The sequence below is a fragment of the Trachurus japonicus genome, chromosome 16 (assembly GCF_045865225.1).
Source record: "Trachurus japonicus isolate A0001 chromosome 16, Traja_1.0".
Classification (NCBI taxonomy): domain Eukaryota; kingdom Metazoa; phylum Chordata; class Actinopteri; order Carangiformes; family Carangidae; genus Trachurus; species Trachurus japonicus.
The window spans coordinates 15,176,947-15,196,063 of record NC_140922.1 but is presented as its reverse complement, the minus strand read 5'-3'; the positions used below and the strand labels follow the sequence as shown (position 1 = coordinate 15,196,063).

At 43.0% G+C, this 19,117-nt stretch overlaps 1 protein-coding gene across 3 annotated transcripts in view; it reads left to right on the top strand.

Annotated features, from left to right (window-relative positions):
• The window catches only part of fhod3b (formin homology 2 domain containing 3b), an 87,164-nt gene that overhangs the window by 43,105 nt on the left and 24,942 nt on the right, over positions 1-19,117 (top strand). For all 3 annotated transcript variants that reach the window (XM_085801939.1, XM_085801937.1, XM_085801936.1), the window contains exons 4-5: positions 8,158-8,225; positions 10,970-11,075. In XM_085801939.1, coding sequence (XP_085658065.1) covers positions 8,158-8,225; positions 10,970-11,075 — 174 coding nt within the window. The remainder of the gene's footprint in view (positions 1-8,157; positions 8,226-10,969; positions 11,076-19,117) is intronic.

Here is a 19,117-nt window from a genome sequence, read left to right as displayed (position 1 = left end):
CCCCACGTGTCAGGTTGTTGAGAATAGGAGGGAGCAGAGAAAGTCAGAGGCAGAGAGACAGCCAGGAGAAGCGAGAGAGGAAGAGGGGAGTAAAGTAGGTAAGGGGGAGAGTCATTGAGGTCATTGTTGAGAATATTTTCCAAGTCTACTTGAAGGAAGAAAAGAACCATTAAATATTCTCATTTAATTGCTGTACATGAAATGAAACATTTTTGATTTTAAGGATCATAAAAGTCTAAATTGAGAGAAGCGCTTGGCTTTGTGGACCTGTCTTTTATGGATAAAAGATTAATTAAAAAAAAAAAACCTAACCCTACAGCATATGTGCACATTCGTGATAGTCGGGGAATATATGCTGAGATTTTAAGTCGTACTCTTAAAGCATCTGGTCCTGCATCTATATGCACATGGCTGGTTTTTACTGCAGTAAGAAAAGCTGTTTGGCTGCAGCAGCTGCCAAGCAACACATGGGGAACAGCCTTGACCCAACCTCCATCCAACTCTGAGTTAAAGTTTTATACACAGAGATTATTAGATGAGCACTGACCCACAGAGTCACAGAAATAACACTAATAACCAGCTTCACCCCTGTCAGCAGTTTTTGTGATTTTATAACCCTATCACGGTACATGGCGACTTCAGTGCCTCCAGTGTGGCCTTTTTTCGTCGCCACCCCAACCAGACCCGTTTCCATTGTCGACCCCCCTTGTTTATATCTGTGTCAGGCCTTTGTCTGGTCTGCTGAATGAGTACATGCCTTCACTCTACTCTCCGCTCCACTACGTATCTGTGTCAGTGGTGGCGAATGTGGGGGAAACCCTGCTGAGGAGGTGAAAGGGGGTGGGCTGGTTGGCTACCAAAAAAAAAAGCAAAGGGAAGAAAAAGGGGGATATATTCTGGTGGGGAGGGGAGGGGGTTGTAGTGAGGGTCACCCCACCTGGTAGCTAAGGAATGACTCATTAGACAGGCAGGCACTAATGAAAGATGTGTCTGTCCTCACATCGGCCTTGCTGTCATGACTCTGTCCTCATCTGGAATTCTGCAGATTCCACCCTCACTTTCCTCTACTGTTTCTCTCTGACAGCACTAGATAGTATCTTGATGGCTGGTTAACGTACAGTTTATTGAAGAAACTTACCAAGAGATGATTGGCTTGCCCTTTAAGTGGTCTACGGAACACCATTCAACCTCTCCCGGAGTAATAAAACAGTAGGGCCGTGTGCTCCGTAAGAAACCTAACGACACCTAACGCCACCGCTGTTGTGATCCAGGAGAGTTATTGTGACTGACAAAAACGTAAACTTTCATTCAATGTCTAGCATAAACACATCAATAAACGCAACAATCCAATCCCCCCCTCCCCCGTCGCTGTTTCACATCGAGGGACAAAGAGTGCCGTTGAGCTCCGTGGGCCGGGTTTTTGTGTTTATTGGAGCTCGGTATGCCTTGGTATCAAATGCCTCTGCCAGGATAGAGTGTCGCAGGCCAGAAACCTGATCTCCTCGCTGCTCCCGTGAGACACGATGTGTAGAGGAAGTCCAGGTACAACATCCGTGAAGGAAATCGAATCACAATGAATTAGTGTTGGTTTATTTGCATGTTCCAAACACCGTCATCAACGTAGACCTTGAAATACATAGTCCAGACATTCTTTACCGTCAACCTCCTCTGAATGCACATGACTTCAGATTATAACAGTCCTGAGCTGCATATAAACTCTCTTCTCGTTGCTAGATTAAGCTCAGATTTATTATCTACTTTTTGTTCCTGTCCCAAGCCTCAGCTTTGTGTCTGCTCAGAGACTTTCACGCCCCGTGGGTCCATGCAGGCCTTCCTGTGCGGCTCGCTCCCAAACGACAGAGGCTTCTTCAGTCTGTGTGGGCCCGACTCGGGTTTTCTCTAATCTAAACCATCATCTCCATATGTCTTCCATCACAACTTCCAAAGCATTTGAATAAACTCCAGGCAACAGGAACAAATTAATTAATGTCTTTATTCCTCTGCACGCTTTGTAAACTGCCTGTGTGAGTGTGTGCGCATATTCTTGTATGTTACACCCACTCACATTTTCCATCTAATTGTCTTGATCCACTGTTCAGTTGCACTCGAAACCCAAACACGTTGAAAGTGATCTCATTCTTACCTGCATTCCCGCTTAATGATTTCCACCTGAGCGCTATAATCTGCTTTTATTGACCCATCATTCACCTCATGTTTTCGTTCAGGGAGAAGGGGATAAAAAGAGCAGAAGAAAGCCCAGTCCACAAAGTAGCATGTTACAAGCCGATGCACATGTTGGGAGGTCTTCCACCTTAATTACTTGTGTTTTCTCTTCATAAATGTTGGAACAGGAGGTTTCCCTTACAGAGTTAAGAGGGAGGGAAAGGGGGGAGAAAAAATTAAAATAAAGCACTGCTGATGTTGTTGTGCTGCTGTCTCGTGACTGCAGAAGGCCATTACGCGTACTGTAAACTCAAGGGTTTCTCATGAAAATACCAGGGGATGAAAATGAAAAGATGGATCCCTTTATCCTTACACATGGCAGGCAGTGATGTGGCAATGCTGACACACATGAGACCGTGCTTTCCCAGATGGCTCACAGTTTGTCTGACCTCAGTCTGACCACCGTCACCTCTCACAGAGCCTGTGGCCTTCACTGACCAGTGGAGCAGGCTCCGGCCTCTCTGGGACCGGGCTAAATGCAGACATGGGCAGGGCACTGGCTTGGGACTAAGGCCACTCTCAGGGTCCAGACCAGGACTTTGCAGCTCAAACTGACCTTTATTTCCACAGGGATATGCATAAACACCATCCATCTGCCTGTCATTTGATTAATATAGATCATGACTTATTAATTTCTTGTCTTTACCAGACTTCCTGTAGGTCTACTGATGCGTTCCTAAGGGGTTAAAGCAGTGCCATCAGGACGCACAGACACTGGAAGTGACAAATTCTACTTCCTGCAACCTGCATGCAGCATTGTATACCCTTGGCGATGTCAGGTGGTCTATTTAGGCTGGCAGTGCTCTGCTTGCAAATACTGTGAGGGCAGTGCTGCTTATGTAACTCCTGCAGCTCTTTTGGGTTTCATAAGTTTACTTCAGGTTGGAAACAGTCATCAGTCCCCATTTTGCTCTGTGCTGAGCTTGTGGGAGTGACAAGGTCAAAGAAAAGAGGTGTTATCATTGGTGAAATAAAGCCTATACTCTGGACACTGGATATTGTAACACATGTTAGCATTTATCTCCCCTTTGTCCTCTAAAGACACTCTCAGACTCCCAGTGTTTCTATTTTTGCTCATGTTAGTTTGTTGGTTGCAACAGTAATAGCAACACAGCACATGCAAGATTGAAGAAGTGGTTGATGACAGACTGATGGGTCTGTGTACTGATGACCTACTTTCAGAACAAAATCAGGATCGTTTTGTTGAGGGCGTGATGATGAGGAAAGATGCAGCACAGACAGTATTACGCTTTATATCACTCTTTGTTGTCTGCTCCCAGCCTCAAATCAAGTGATCAATGGTCTCACTTTGCTGTTCTCATCTCAGCCTCGGTGTATCCCACATTAAGGATTTTGACTTGATTGTGAACTGTGAGAAAGTTTTACATACAGTCGCCAACACGATGCTCGGGGGCTCCTCCTCCTCCTCAGCTTCTTGTCTGACAGCTCCACTCCTGAAAGCAAACACAGTTTGATTTACAGCGGTGTGTGCGGGGGCTGTCCTGCCCAGTGGGGTCTTTGTGGGTTTCCTGGCTGTGCTTTGGATGTGGTTTATGTGCTCCGCCTGCTGCGTGAAGCAGGAGCAGCGGTAGTCATCCCTTTCATTTTATGGCACTTTCTGGAAATAAAGGCATGTGGATGTTTGTAACTGGAAAATGAGCAGGGCTAATGGCTTTATGGGCAAACTAATTTTGACTGTTCGTTAGCTGTCCAGCGGTGAGTGGTGGGGGACAGGTCTCAGGTTGAGATTGGCATGTGGAGATAAATAATAAGTGACCCATAACTCATACAAGACAGCCTTACTGGAATGTGCTGGCACTGGGATGGAAAATCAGAAGGTGTCTGAAGCAGCACAAGACAGACTTGCTTTTAAAAGTCGTCCTCTCAGCAGTAGCACAACCATCCATGAAGTCCTGTCGTGTCTGAATGTCTCAGGCCCCACAGCAGGTTTTTCTTCACTCTGGGTATTAGAGCACATTCCTGATGATTATAGAAATTCCTCTACTACTTTTATGATTGTTATAATTATGAGTCCATTACATCCCTGTAGCTGTTCCAGCTGAGAAAACGTGACTGTGCATTGCAATTTAAGGGGAGAACAGCTGCTGTCTACGACGCATCAATGTGAGGCATCAAAGAGACACTTTCACTCTGTTGAGTCATTCTTCTGTCTGGTACTTGTCAGTAAAACCCTAAGGTGAGTGCAAAGATGATGGGGGAAAAAAACGAGCTGCTCGTCCTTAGATGCACTCAAACATTCTTTTAATTTTAAGGCCTTGTTTTGTGGTATTGGCAACACAATTGGATGGCCGTGTTGACATTAAAAAGGTGTATTGAATTAATCTGAAATCCAGGCTGTGGAAAGTAACTTGGCTGCTGCGATTGGTTTGTTTTGTTATTGAAGCTGTATTATGGTCCAGTGAGAACAGAGGTGAATCTTAAATGTTTTGCAGTGCCTAAACTGTGTGTTATCCATCATAACTTCCTTTGTTCTTACAGTCCTATATTTGACTTGGCTCAGTTACAAATCCAGGACAAATGTAGCAAGCTATTGAGTTTGAAGTTTCAGGTGTTTTTTGGGGGGTTTCAGGTGAACACGACTTTGAGAGTTGGGGGTTCACAAGCATCTCATCTCCATACATGAGAGTCTGGGCTTTTTTTTCCTAAATAGGGAAATGCAGAAGCTCCATACTTCTGGGCGCATATCTGTGCCAAATGGTATGGAACTAATCTCCACTGAGCTATTTCTCATTAAAGATGGGCCTCTGGGAGGTGCATCGTTGTATGGACCATGGACAGGGACATGGGAAGGAACCGTCTGTTCCTGCAGATGGGCTTCATTTAGTGTTGGGAAAGAATAACTTTCTGACAGTTTTATTGCAGTCCAAACTACAGGGCTAAGTAGAGGAGCGCAATCCCCTTTGTGCAAATGTCAATGGAACTCTGCTTAGAAGAATTTCTCTGTCATGTTGTTACTGATTGACACACATGTGCACACAAACCCACACTAAAACATGCTTTGGAGATTAATTCAAACCCAATGGCAGCCCCAGTGCTGATGCATCACGCCGTAATGCTGATTGGCTGTGACCTGGGTGGAACCAACACCGGTTGTTGAGCAGAGCTGGGTGTAATTTATCTGTTGACCGATTAACATCCAGCGTCCGTGAGGAAGAGCAGTTAAGACTTTTAGAAGGAAAAGACGCACACTGATTCTAACTTGGGCTGAAGTAGCACCACAAATCAAGTTTTGCTTTGTATGGTGAAGGTGTGATGAGTAACCCAGAGTATCCCCCATCTGCGTTTCCGCTCGAGTGATCAGAGGGCTTGTCTTGTTTAGAGATCCCTAATCTACACTCTGAGTCATCTTCCTGAACTGCAGAGCACTGGATGTGGCCCTACCTTGACCTGCAGACACTGAACAAGCTTTGGTTCCTCACTACCTGAGCCCTCATTTTGTTCATGCAGATATCGTGGCAATGGGCAGCGATGTTTAACATGTTCAAAAAGTCATTTTATCTCACGTACATTTATGATTGTGTAGAAATATGTAGTAGTATTGTGTGTTGTTTCTTCAGTCAGAGTCTCGAGTTTATGGCTTTACCACACACAGTGATTATGATAAAAACAGAATCAGAGGTTCAAAAAGAAAGAAGAAAAAAAATGTTAGTTTTGAGAAGAGATTTAAAGATGATGCCGACTTTAGCAACCTTGATTTCCTCAGGCTGGGAGTTTCATAGTAGGGGGCCCGAACCAACAAGGCCCAGTCACAGCTCCTTCCTGTTATTTATAAAGACATAAATCACCAACATCGCACAGCTTCCCTTCCTAATACCTCTGGACTTGTGGAGATTTATTCCTTGCGGATGTTGTTGCCAGTGACTCGCTGGGACGCTTCCATAAAAGACCAATACTCATCTACTCATCAGGTGTCTGACTGAGCCATGTACGGTACTGACTGCACAAAACATTTCAAACTCTGCCTCGCTCTCACCAAATACCATCAGAGTCATAAATTAAAAGTGAGACATCCTCTCAAGATAAGGAGCTCTGCTGGAACCGGACCGTGAAGTGTTTGAATCCAACACAGCGCCTCATCACATAGGAAGATTTCAACTACATGTGGCTCAGTCCCAGACTGTCTGCGGTACAGATGCATCTTCAGTGTCTTGTCTCTGTAGTAGAGTAGATTATATCTATAATTTGAAGTGTTTAGACTTTTTCCCATGGTAATCAGGAATGTCCTGGAAAAGAGCCAAAATTGACCCAAACTGTGACTCATAATGTTATACATATGTCAGATAAATATATTATACTACAATACTACTATGTTATTAAAATAATAATTCAGACTGAAGTGCTGTTGATATATGATGATGTATGTGTCGTGTTAGTGGAAAATGCACCCTGGTCCGGGGTCGAGAAGTAGGCTACCGTGTAGTTTTGCCTACAGACCTGGCAACACACACCCTGTTTCTTCCTCTCTCCATCTGTCTCTCACTTCATCAGCTGAGAGGATTTACTCTATGGTTAAGGAGGAAGAGAAGGAGAAGGAGGAGGAGGAGGCCAACAGAGACAATGAATAGAGGCTTGTTGCTCTGAATCCCAAGCGTATGCACTCATCAGTGTGTGTTTCTCACACTTCTGAATAGAATTAGTGGCAGCTGTTTGTAAAGACTAAAGGATTTCATGGGCACAGCTGATTTGCGTGTGGGTGTGTGTTACTGGATGAAGGGTGTATTCAAGGCAGCATGTACATACGTATGTGGTGCCTGCCAGCGTGTTTCTCTCAACTGGATGTTTGGGTGTACAAGTTGTAACTCAACAACAGTGATAAATCATTTTTCTGCCAATCTAGCCAGGACTGCAACAGCTGCAGTGGTGCAGCAGACAGGAGTCGAGCCACTCAGCAAAGTGCTAGTCATGTCTTTATGGAGTGTGTGTGTGTGTGAGAGAGAGAGAGACAGAGAGAGAGAGAAAGAGACAGAGAGAGAGAGAGAAACAGACTACCTCATTGTGTTCATGCTTGAATGTGTACATGCCAATCTCCTGCCAGATCAACACATATCAACATACCTCCAAGCAAGAAAGTAGCTATAAAATAAAAGGGAAAAAGGAACCACTTTGTATTGAAAAAAGCAAACAAAAAAACAACATGCAACGTGTGAATCAAAAGATAACAGAGAGTGAGAGTACAGAACAGTACTGCTGCATTGGGCCAGAGTGTACTGTATGTTGCTGTATCTGCAGCAGTAATAGGCAGGTTTTGCTGAGTCAGAGAGAGTTCACAGAGCAGTGATGATGAGCGGGGAGACCAACACTGTGCTCAACACTGCCACTCCCTGGCAGACTCTGAGAGCTGCACGCAGGGGAGTAATGAAGGATTGTCAAAAGTAGTTGCAGGAAATGTACCGCCTCCATCACAAGCATCTGTCATCCGCCTGATTCCTTTCTTTTAGTCCCCTCTGGACTTTCCATAACTGATTAATGGGTGTATTGTGTCTTAGCCATTGTGGTGCCTATTGGCTTAAGGTTCTGCCATGATTTTGTATTATGGTGAGCTACAGATATGGCTTTGTCAGCAGGAAACATCCTCTGTTCACTAATTCTCCACAGATGTGTTCTGAGTTGCTCCTACTGTTCTTTTTCTCTCTCTGCTGCTCTTGCATGATATATTTCATTTAAAGCTTCTTGGGATCATTTCTGCCAGTGACATGTGCACCATGCAGACACAAGTGATTTTGAAGAAGTTTATGGCTCATGGGAAAATGTGTGAAGCCCTAAAACACTAGTGGATTTATTTTTCCAGAGAAGTTAGAACCATCCTGACTCTCTTGTCAAGATTTGTTTTGTTCACTCTTTGTATGATAATATTATCAAAGAAATACCACATTAGCTGATTTTTCCATTCTTTCCTCTTCTCTCTCCATACAGAAAAACTCTACAACTCAACTGGAAGGGAGCTACGACGAGCCCTCTTTTCCCTCAAACAGATTTTTCAGGTAATTATTTCTCTGTTCTCGCTCTCGCTCTTGCTCTTGAACTACATACTACATCTTTTTTTTCTTTTTTTTGAGGGGGTTGGGGGGGGGCAGCAGCCCTTGTGTGACGTGCATGCACATGCATGTGCACACATTAGCATGACAGAACTACATGCAGCGTGCACACATGCACTAGTGCACACATGCACACTCACACTTGCACTCGGCATTGTTTTCTTGAGGAAGAGTCGTGCTGCTGAAAGTCTGCCTTCGTGGCAGCTGTGGAGTGTTCAGGTCTGGTCAGACTTCACACACACACACACACACCACATACAGTCACTCACACACATTTGGGCTGGGCTGCTGGGCAGTCGCCTACAGAGGGGGAGGGTTAAGTGACAGTTGGATGAAAAAGAGAGCAACAGACCTTGATTCAGATCCAAAATAGATTAGAATAGCTCACTTTTTACACATGGCTTTGCGGGGTTTCAGCTGCAGAGAATATCGATCGTTGTTGTTGTGTAATATTACATCCACTTGGTTTGATATCAGTATCACTTCTGTACGTTGCAGAAGCGTACATGTACATGCACAGGTCTCACGACTGCTGTCTCCTGTCTCTTTAGTGTGCGTCTGTATATTTAGACCGTTTGCCAAATGACTGGAGTCTCCATCACAGCTCTATGGTAAAGCTGTTCTGGAAGCACTTACGCTCCCTCCAGGGAGAGAAGGAGCCCTGACCACCTCATGGTGTTTATTGCTGTCTTCCTCTGTATCCCATCTGTACAGTAGAGTGTATCAGAAAAATGTTCAATCCTGCAGAAAGCCTCCTGCTTGGCCCTAAATTACAAAGTCATCGACAGGTGTGAGACACGCAGGTGGTTTTGTCATCGAGGACAAAATGTGGGATGAAGTGGGGAGGCTGAAGCGACAGAAATCCATTCGAACAAGCTGCAGGCGGATTGGGTCGCTCACTGCACTTGTAGTAGCTTTAACCAAATATATAAAATAAGAAGATTCATATTGTATATCCAGCTGAGCATTCTGTAGAGGGTGAAATGAGTCGTGTGCTGATGCCCTCTGGCAAACCACAGATCAGTTGAGGAAGTTGAACTGTTATTTTTTGTCTCAACTCTACAACATGCAATGGGTGTTGTTTACAATGCGACAATGCAATAGAAAGGTTTGTCTTCCAATTTTCTGCTTCAAGTAGAGGGCCGCTGGAAGTAATTATAGGCAGGGGGTGCTGAAAAAACACTGCCTTTTTTGTGACAAAAAAAACATTTTAACATAGCTCTTAATAGGATAAGAAAGAGTGTTATCTTCACAGAAAAGAGCCACTACTGTCATCTATGGAAGGGATAATGTAGAGTGAGCCGGTCGTTATGGAGAAATAAACCCCCGACAGGATGAATAGAGCCCTGACGCGAAGCGTATAATTCAGAAAAAACAAATCTGCCCACGTTTTGTGTGTGTCACACTGGCCTGGGAGGCTGAATTTAGTCTCTATTTAATAATAACAACAAAACTGGTCGGGATTTGAATAGTTTTTGTGCTATAAAGTGTCCTATAGGCCTATTTAAAATGTGAAATAAATAAATACAGAAAAAACATCAGTAGTACCCATTGTAGCCAGACCGAGGGTTCGTAACACAGAATCAGTTTTCAGATGAATATTATGTTGCTTTTAATTAAACTTAACAATAATGTTATAACAAACAAATACCTATATTTAAACCTGAGTCTCTGCACCATCACATGTAGCCTATGGCAACTCTGTTATCTCAAAAATCCGTAAGCACACCACAAGGAATTAGCATCCATGGCTTAAAAAAAATCTCAGATTTTTTCACAAAAAATCTGTTTCAGGATTTAAATACATTTTTCCCTCCTTAAAATAAATCAGCAGATGACAAAGAAATTGTTCAAAACAAGTTTAAGTTTGTTTCGTTTTGATTTTCCCTTCTGCGGGTGCAATCAGAAACAACAAACCTTGCCCGTCATTGTACGCAACAGGACATAACAGTGAGAAAGTAACTTTTCAATAAGCTTTCAATGCAAGGTCCAATGCCACACAGTCCATTTGCAAACTTTGTAAAAGAGCTGTCCATGAAAGATATGAAAGACGGTCAGATGACAAACTTACATGGACATCTGTGTGTGTAAAGATGGCACCCGTAAAAAAAAGAAGTTGCTGCGCTCTCCAGCCGACTTACCTGCAGCTCACATTGACGAGCTGTCAGGGAGCACTCTGCTGTTTCTCTCAGTGGGAAGATAAAGATTAGGTCTACTTTGTTTATAGGCCTATAAAAAGAGTTCATCATTGAAAGATCTAATTAGTCCCCAAAACATTCAACATAAATTATTAATAGGCTGTTATGTATAATTACTTGGAATAGTATATATATTTTAAATCTCACTCTGGTCACTAGGGGTGCTGCAGCACCTCCAGCACCGCCACTTCCCGTGGCCATGTTCAAGTATGATAGATAATTGGTCCTACTGTGTGTTCAAATTATAAACATTGATATCAGATTTTTGGGAGTGCTTTACTTCCTTATCACAATACAATTCTTTTAAGTCATGGGAAAGAGCTGGTTTGGCTCAGTTTGTTACGTCTTGCCATGCTCTCTCATTCTCACTCTGTTATTTTCAACTAACATTCTTGATAAATGATGTGATATATTATGATAAAAATTGTTAATATAAATGAATTTTTGTGTGATGGATGTTAAATGTTTTCCTCTTTTTTTGTCCTTCTCCAGGATGACAAGGACCTGGTGCATGAGTTTGTGGTGGCAGAAGGACTCACATGTTTGATCAAAGTGGGAGCTGAAGCCGACCAGAACTACCAGAACTACATCCTCAGGGGTATGTGAGCTACGGTGCACAGCTTTTCAACAATGAGCACACAGCTCGCCCTCCTTACCTCCACGCTCTCACACCTCAGTTTACAGCGCCAGCTAATCGAGGATGTTATTAATCAATCCCATAACACTTTTCTTTCCATAAACCTATCCAGAACCACATGTGTTTACATGCGCCATATAAATCATTGATTGATGATTCTGCTTGATGACCTCTAAGCACTCACACACTTTAGGTATATAAACAAACCTAAATGTGTGTCACAGACAATATGGACGTCAGGCCAAGTTTGACGGCTGCTTAATTTATCTCTCCAGCGTCGGAGAGGTGAAAGATCAGATGTGTTTGGGTCAGAGAGGGGCAGGGGCAGCATGGTTTGGGGATACTAGAGGACCGCTGCACTCCAAGGTCACTACCATTTAACAGCCTGCTGTGAGGTGGTAAGGTCACACGCTTAAGTGGCTAATAAAAGTTCTGGCAGGATATTGCAGATCATAAAACTAATTTTCCCCCTCACCGTCTTTTTTTCTTTCTTTCCCATTTTTATTTTTCCTTGTGTGTTCCTTCATTCCCTGAAATGCTCTTGCACTTTTTTCTGATTGACTTCAGCCAGTACAGAATTACTTTTTTTTTTTAATCTACATTATAAATGGTATAAATAGAGACATATAAATCAGACTTCTCTTCATTACTTTACGAAGCCCTGCAAAAATGAGTGATAGTGTAGTTTGACCCTCATGATTTGGGTACAGCTCCGCTCATGTTTATTCAGGTAGATGCTAAATGCTTGCACTAAATGCTCTAATTTTCCCGCTTGCTCACCTTTGACCTTTTCTGTCACTGAACAAAAATCAAAGAGCAAAGGGCGGATGTCTGTGTCATAGTAGTGTTGTTGCTCCCACCACTCATCCCCAACCGCCCCCCTCCCCCCCGGGTCGATTTTAAACATGAACATGATTCCTGCCTGGACTACCTGGCTCAGATCTTTAGTGTTGGATGCTTCATCTGAACTCGGCTATCGGCCTCTGACTCAGACGGATAAATCTCATGGGTTAAATGGCCCAAATTATACAGAGGAAGAGAGCAACAGGCTTATGGAAACATAAGAATTGGCCACATGTAAGAGCTGTTAGTGTCACGATGCTTTGAATGATGAGACCGCTTCCGCGTCTTCTCACCCCTCCTTATCACGCTGTCGTTTTTTCCTTTAAACCTCCCAGAGACTTCTGATTAAAGATCTGTGTCAAAGTCTTTCCGTGGGACTCTCTTTATACTTTCATGTGCTAATTTATCGCTCCGTCTCTGCAGACTGTGCTATTTCCCCTCGTGTGTCTCCACATCACCAAGAGAAACTAAACCAAACTACCACTCTCCCAAAAGCCCCTTTAACCTGTTTCAACTCCTGACCTAATTTCTCCTGACCAGCTGAGGAAATGTGGAGTGTAGTAGATCACCCTCCCTCATGAGCCATGTGTTGGGAGAACACAAGCCGAGCATGTGCTGGAACGCAGATGCACAGGTCAGAAATGTGTATAGAGCTGGCCGCTTTACTCTTGACGACTTCCAAGAGGAGCTATGTCATAAGGATTCCCAGGACGAGAGTAAATTAGTTGCCTGAAATTTTCACACGTGCGCACAGACGGAGAAAGAAGAGAGACAGAGAGCAAAGCAACAATTGTAACTGCTTTGGTATCAACCACTGATCACTTGTAATGGGTTTCTTTTTTTGCGGTAATGTCTTTCAAGTTGAGGCCAGTAAAAAAAAAAACTAAACAAAGAGGAATGCAGCCTTGAACCCATCTGTCTGGTGTGTATTAACCCCCCTCCAACAAAACAATCTTGCTCTCTTTCATGAATAAAAATCAATCTTATGGGTCTTTTGTAGTTGAAAAAGGCACAGTCACACGTGCACACCAGTCTGCATGTATTTTACAAGAACAGGTTCCCAGCCTCCGCTCTCTGGAACATTGCCGTCATTGTAAATCGCAGTTCCTTCAGCTCTCTCAGCAATCTACACCATCTCACTTTTTTTTTTAAATTCCATCTTCTCAAAGCCCTGGAGGTGTCTGTGGCCAGTTAGTGCTCCCTCAGTGATGTGGGTATTTTCTGGGTCGGTCTGGCCCCTCTCCGGGCCCCTCACACCTGGCTCGGAGGGCTTCCAGACATGGACTTAGCTCCTTGGAGGCCTGCGTTCTTTTGGCCCTGGGGGAAACTTGTACGCCTTTATCACCCCATCAGTGGAGAAGGGTGTGAGGTCACTGTTTCAGAGGTGCCTATGCCATCTGGTACTCCTGTTGGCCTTGCACTCAGTCCTGCTGAACTGCTGCAAACACACACAAGAGCCAAAAAGGTAATGAAGGGCTCATTAGAGATATCCATTTGCTATTTTCATGTAAGCATCCGCATGTTGTTCATTACAGAAACTACATGAACACAGAGGTTATGTTTCATCCAACGCAGCTCATCTGAGCTCATTTGTACTTTTTGTAAAATAGTTCTTGAAATCATAAATCTTTGGTTGATGAAGTGCAAAGCTGAGTGAAGGTTTCTTAATGTATGTTTTTGTAGTTAAGAATGTTGTTTCTCAGACTGCACAGGTCTCGTGGGGTTGTAAAATGTTATTCCTCTTTCAAGATGTATTTCTCACCATTTATGTTTACATTTCAAGCTCCACTCAAAATCTTTGGCCCTCAATCTATAACTCAAGTGTGGAAAACAGATGCAGCCTTTTCTTTGTGCAAATAAAGGAAATTGACTTTTAACATCCAGGTAATGGACAAAATAAGTAGATCTTTATAATAAGATGTAGTCTAGTGAATAAACACTATTCAAACTTGTTATACTAAGTCATAGAGGCCACTTTAAGGAGGTTATTATATAGTGTGAATTGCTGATGCAGAAGATGCACACATCTTTTGTGCATCTTCAAACATGCTTTTCTGCCATTTGTTATGATAAGATAGCCCAATGCATGTGTTTTTATAAAGCACATAACATATGTTGTCATAGTAACACATCACAACACATGAAGTGGTTTAAAAGCCTTCAAATTAAGGCAGCTTGTGCAAAAGGTCAAAAAGTTTCTGCACCAAGCTCAGGCTTTTTTCACTGCGGTTTCAAAAGAAAAAAGAAGGATCCCTACAGTTCTAATTATCATGAGCAAAACAGGGAGACGAGGTGGAAGAACAAATAACAAGGTTCTTCCCGGATCATCGTTGCACTTGTAGTATTTACAGAAAAAGCACCAACAAAAGTAACAACTGTGTTTAATTGGTAACTGTAAAAATGGGAGCGGCGGACGGAGGGCAGATTAAAGACGAACCAATTACAGTCAACTTGAAGCAATTATTCTCTCCTTTGAAATGCTCACTGTTGACATTCCGCACCATAAGCTATGTTTTTAGCTACACTTTCTCTGTTTGTGCTTCCTAAAGGCTAAAGGCCGTGCCATTTCTGCCATCGTTTACAAAACACTCGCCGTCTCTAAGCCTCAGTGGAAACATATTGGAAGTGAAGCTTAAGTTTTGATCTATAGGAATTTAGAAAAACTGTCTTTTTAAAAAAGAAGACGTTTTTTTTACAAAGTAGTCCACGATGCATTTTTTGGAAAACACATTCTTAAACTTTGTATAAATTATCTTCATACCCAGTACCCAGAAGGCCATACCTCATCACCTGCTGTGTTATATACACAGGCTTACACGCTATAACTTATACTTGTGAATTTATAGCTTCCACAGAAATGGGAGTTGTGTTGTGAATGGTCCAGAAGTATTAATGTATCAAATAAGTCATGCACATATTTCATTTGGTGCTTTTATCTCATCCTTTCTTCCTCTCTCTTCCTCTCTCTCCCTACATGTGCAGTATCTCTCTCTCCCTCCTGCTGACATCTTGGGAGCTCCTGTTTTTAATGGCACCACCATTCTAACACCATAAGTTAAAGCACCTTGACTTCCTGGTTTCCAGAGGGAGCAGCTAACGGGGGCCTCTGCGGGAAAGGGAGATGTGCTCTAGTCAAGTGTTTCATTACCTCTTAAAGTGTCTGGGGCCTGGAACACTGTTCCCAATACAGCGCTCAGTCCTTCTTTTAGTGTCACACACAGCAGTAACTTTACTGGGCGGCAGTCTCTTTCACAAAGCTACAGGTGCAATCGAAACACAAGACCCTTTTGTTGAAATCGCAGCCAGTCTTATGGTGTCTCTGTAAAATTTTATTTGTTTCAGATCAGCGAGGCAGAACATCCAGTGACACGCCTGTGCAGCCGTTTTCATCCATGTGCCAAGAGTGTGTGTGTGTGTGTGTGAGCGATCCAAGTGTCTTTTCACCGTAAACAAACAAAGCAGTTGATCACTCACTTATTCACTCCTCCTTTGTAGTCGTAGGAGTTTAATCAGTGAAACCAGCTGCTGTACTGCATGTGTTTGGACAGAGGTGATCTCATGTAGCTAACATCCCCTTCTTCTCAGTTATAAAATCTAATAATAGTTGTACGTTTTTTTTATTCGATAAACAGCGCCATTACATATTTGAGTGACATTTTATTTCTCTTAATTCAGAATCGGGGTCATTGTTTTTGTGTAATATCCTGACCCAAGTTCTTTAAATGTTTAACAGAGCGTAACTGAATTCTCCCCGTGCTGGTCTGACCACTCTGCTGAGCATTAAGTGAAAACCCAGGCACAGTTGGGTTACCAGCAGCGTTGGAAGCTCTTGTTGGAAACAGTCTGTATTGTGTTGTCTGGCTGTGTTATAGGTCGTCTGTTCTAGAGGGGGGAGACCTTTTTTACTATGGCCTATTGTCTGGATGAACATTTCCACTCTGTCTGGACTGGGCTGAGAATTCATCAAAGCACATGCTGGTTGATATAAGTGTGATCATTTCCTTGTTTGTGTGATCATGTGATAGTTATGCATAGGGGGAGATGAGGGAATGGGTTAGGGTTAATTTAATCCTCTAGGATGAAGTAAGTTTGCATAGGGAAAACACAGGAACCGCTGACACTCGTATGTGGACAAAGCCTGATGTTTGGAGTGTGGAGGAGATCTCCAGGAATGCCCCTTGTCAAACCAATAGAAACTTGAACTCCTGGTTTGTAATGAGATCCCATGGGAACACGTGCATGTTTTCCACCCGATCTCTCCTGCAGCTCTGCGGGCCAGCCACCGCTCCCCCTGCCCCTTTGTGCAAAACTTTTCAATTTGAAAAGCACTCAGTCACTCTCTCTCTCACACACACACACACACACACACACACACACACACACACACACACGATACCACTCTTACTCTTTTAAAGGTTCTTCCATTCACATTTATGTTTCAGTGTCCTGCTTATGATCCAAAGGGAGACAGCTTTTGTTTTGTTTATCTCATTCTACTTAAATGCTAGTTAACCCCCAAACTAAGAAAGCCAGTTTAATCTTTAAACATATTTCTGTTTCATTACCTGTCTGATGACTTCATTTGGTCAGAGGATATTTAGGAAATGAGCGTTACACACGGTTTCAGCCCACAACCTCTCACCTCTCTTCGCTCCACTGGCAACATTTTGACTTGCCTCCAGCCTGGTCTCTCTCCATTAAATTAAATCACCAGCTTCCAAACTGAGTGACACTGGCACTAAAACATACACAGCTGTATGTCCCATGAACTTCTTTGTTCAGTTGTTTTTAACATCCTTTACCTACACCTTTAAGAAGAAAAAAAACACCAGTTAACCTTTAACTGAGTAGAAAAACATAACCTGTTGTCATGTTTTTTGTTAAGTCTCAGAGCCTTGTTCCTACCGGATATGTCCCACCCGTTTCTCCCCCTGTGTTAGACCCCTCAGACCTCCACAGACCCCTTCTGTTCCCCCTGACATGAGCAGACGGCTTGCATCTGAACCCAGTTCAACCCCACCTGTCTGACCTATTTTCTGCCTCCCCCCTTTTTTTCAGCTCCCTTCATCTGTAGAAGTTTTCAGCCTTAGCAAACCCACTGGCAGTGGAATTACAAACCCCGTCCTGGAGCCTGTTTTACTGTAACAGAATTCAGCATACAAGCCAATTATATTATAAGAATGTTTGATTTGGTTTATTTCTCAAGCTCTTATTTTATCATCTCTGACCTTGCCGTCTAAGATACATAAACTATAATTTGGAAAAAAAATAAATCTTTTGCAGTAATGTAGCACGCAGGCAGATAGACTGAAATCCTCAGCATTGGAGTGGGTTTTACGGCTGATTCCTGTGAGCTGAGTGGTTTTTGGGACTGAATTCAGCATATGGCTGGCCAGAACCGGAGCGAATCACACCGCTGCTCTCTCAAGAGCAGTAAGAATTTACCGCAGCTCATCTTTCAGTTCGCTTTACAAGTGGGTGGATGTCATGCAGTAGCTTTTCTCCGAAGTCTTCCCCGCTTGGATAGGATGGGAAAAACTCATCTGCTGGGCTTTCCCCAGTTGTTTTGTCCTAAATTGATTTTCTTTTCTCAAATCTGTCACATTTATGATATGTCAAATATTGAGATAGCCTACATAAAGAATATTTCCCTGTGTTGTAGTCTGAGCTCACTTTACCCTGCTTAGCACTGCAGTCCTTCATCAGGTCTGCATTGCCTCTGTGGAGCTTGCTCAGCTGAATATTGGAGAGGCACCGCTGCCTTACTTCATGCTATTGTTCCATTAGGTCTGTTTGTTTGTCTTTAGGGAATTTGTTTGGGCCTAGGTCGGCCGTAAATTGTGTGAAATGCTGGCCGACGTGTGTCTGGATTTGAAAATGGAAGCATCCTCCTGTTGTTTTACTGTATGGTGCTAATTGTAAGCCTGGCAGTCGGCTCAGTAACTGGAATTGGTCTGGCAGAGGCAGTTTGTCTGGCTCTAATGGTCTGGGTGATTAGCTGAATAAAATGGAACCAAGCCCAAGAACATGTCTTATCCAGTTCATGTATAGTCAGAGCACTTTAATTGGCCTGAGTAGTAAACTTGTCTTTTTGTGGTATACTGACTCTAAATCAGAAGCTCGCTGGAGGCATGGTACAGTAATGATATATAAAAAAAAAGGAAATCAGCCAGCTTTTAGCTCGATGTCAGTTAAACTTTTTGCCAGGCTAGCAGCACGGCTCCATGATGCCAGTGTTAGTCAGTCTGTCCACCACTTTATTCCAGACTGAAATATCACAGCGGCAGTGTGATGATGGATTGGCATGAAATTTGGTGCACACATCCATGTCCCCTCCAGGAGGAGTCGTTATCACTTTAGTGATCCCAGACTTTTCATCTAAATGTCACCACGTCAAAATCTTTGTACGTTGGTTTATCTGCACGTATAATGTACATTCTCACTGCATATTAGCAGTTGTCAGCATACAAAACCTGACTTGGCTCGGCTGGCAGGATTCTCACTGTGACAATGTTAGCATGTCAATGTAAGAAAAAAGCAAAAAAAAGCATGTTGTTAGCACTCAACTCAAAGTATTACCATGTGCAGCCTCACTACACTTGTTGCGTGACTGTAGACTCTAAATAATAAGAGTTTAGTAAAGGAACCTCTGGCCCTCACAACAAACAGTATACAAATACAAACAATACAAAAGTGCAGACAAGAAACCACAAACAGCAACAGCCTGTCCACAGTTTGATATGTAAATTAACATAGATGCTACATAATTTCTCTTCAAGGCAACAAAAGTATCTGTGTTTGGCACAAATATTTTTCTGGTGCCACAAAGAAAAGAGTCTGCCCAGTACAAATATTGTTAATGGGCAGACAGTCAATCAGAGCACAGTGGACCCTAAAAAGGTTTCCTTGATCAGCATCAGCCATCACCTGAAGAAGTTTATTTGCTCTAATGTACTGGGAACAAGTGGTTGAGCTGTCGTCACACAGGCTTGTAGTAATCACATTACCTAGGTTGTTGGTGGAGTCAACATTTTGCAGATTGATATTATACAGTAGTTGAAGTTGGCCCAAAGTTGCAGACTGTAAAACCAAAACAGTGTGAAAGAAGAAGATAAATGATCCCAGAACCCCCCTTCATCACACAAGTAGTCATGTGATCC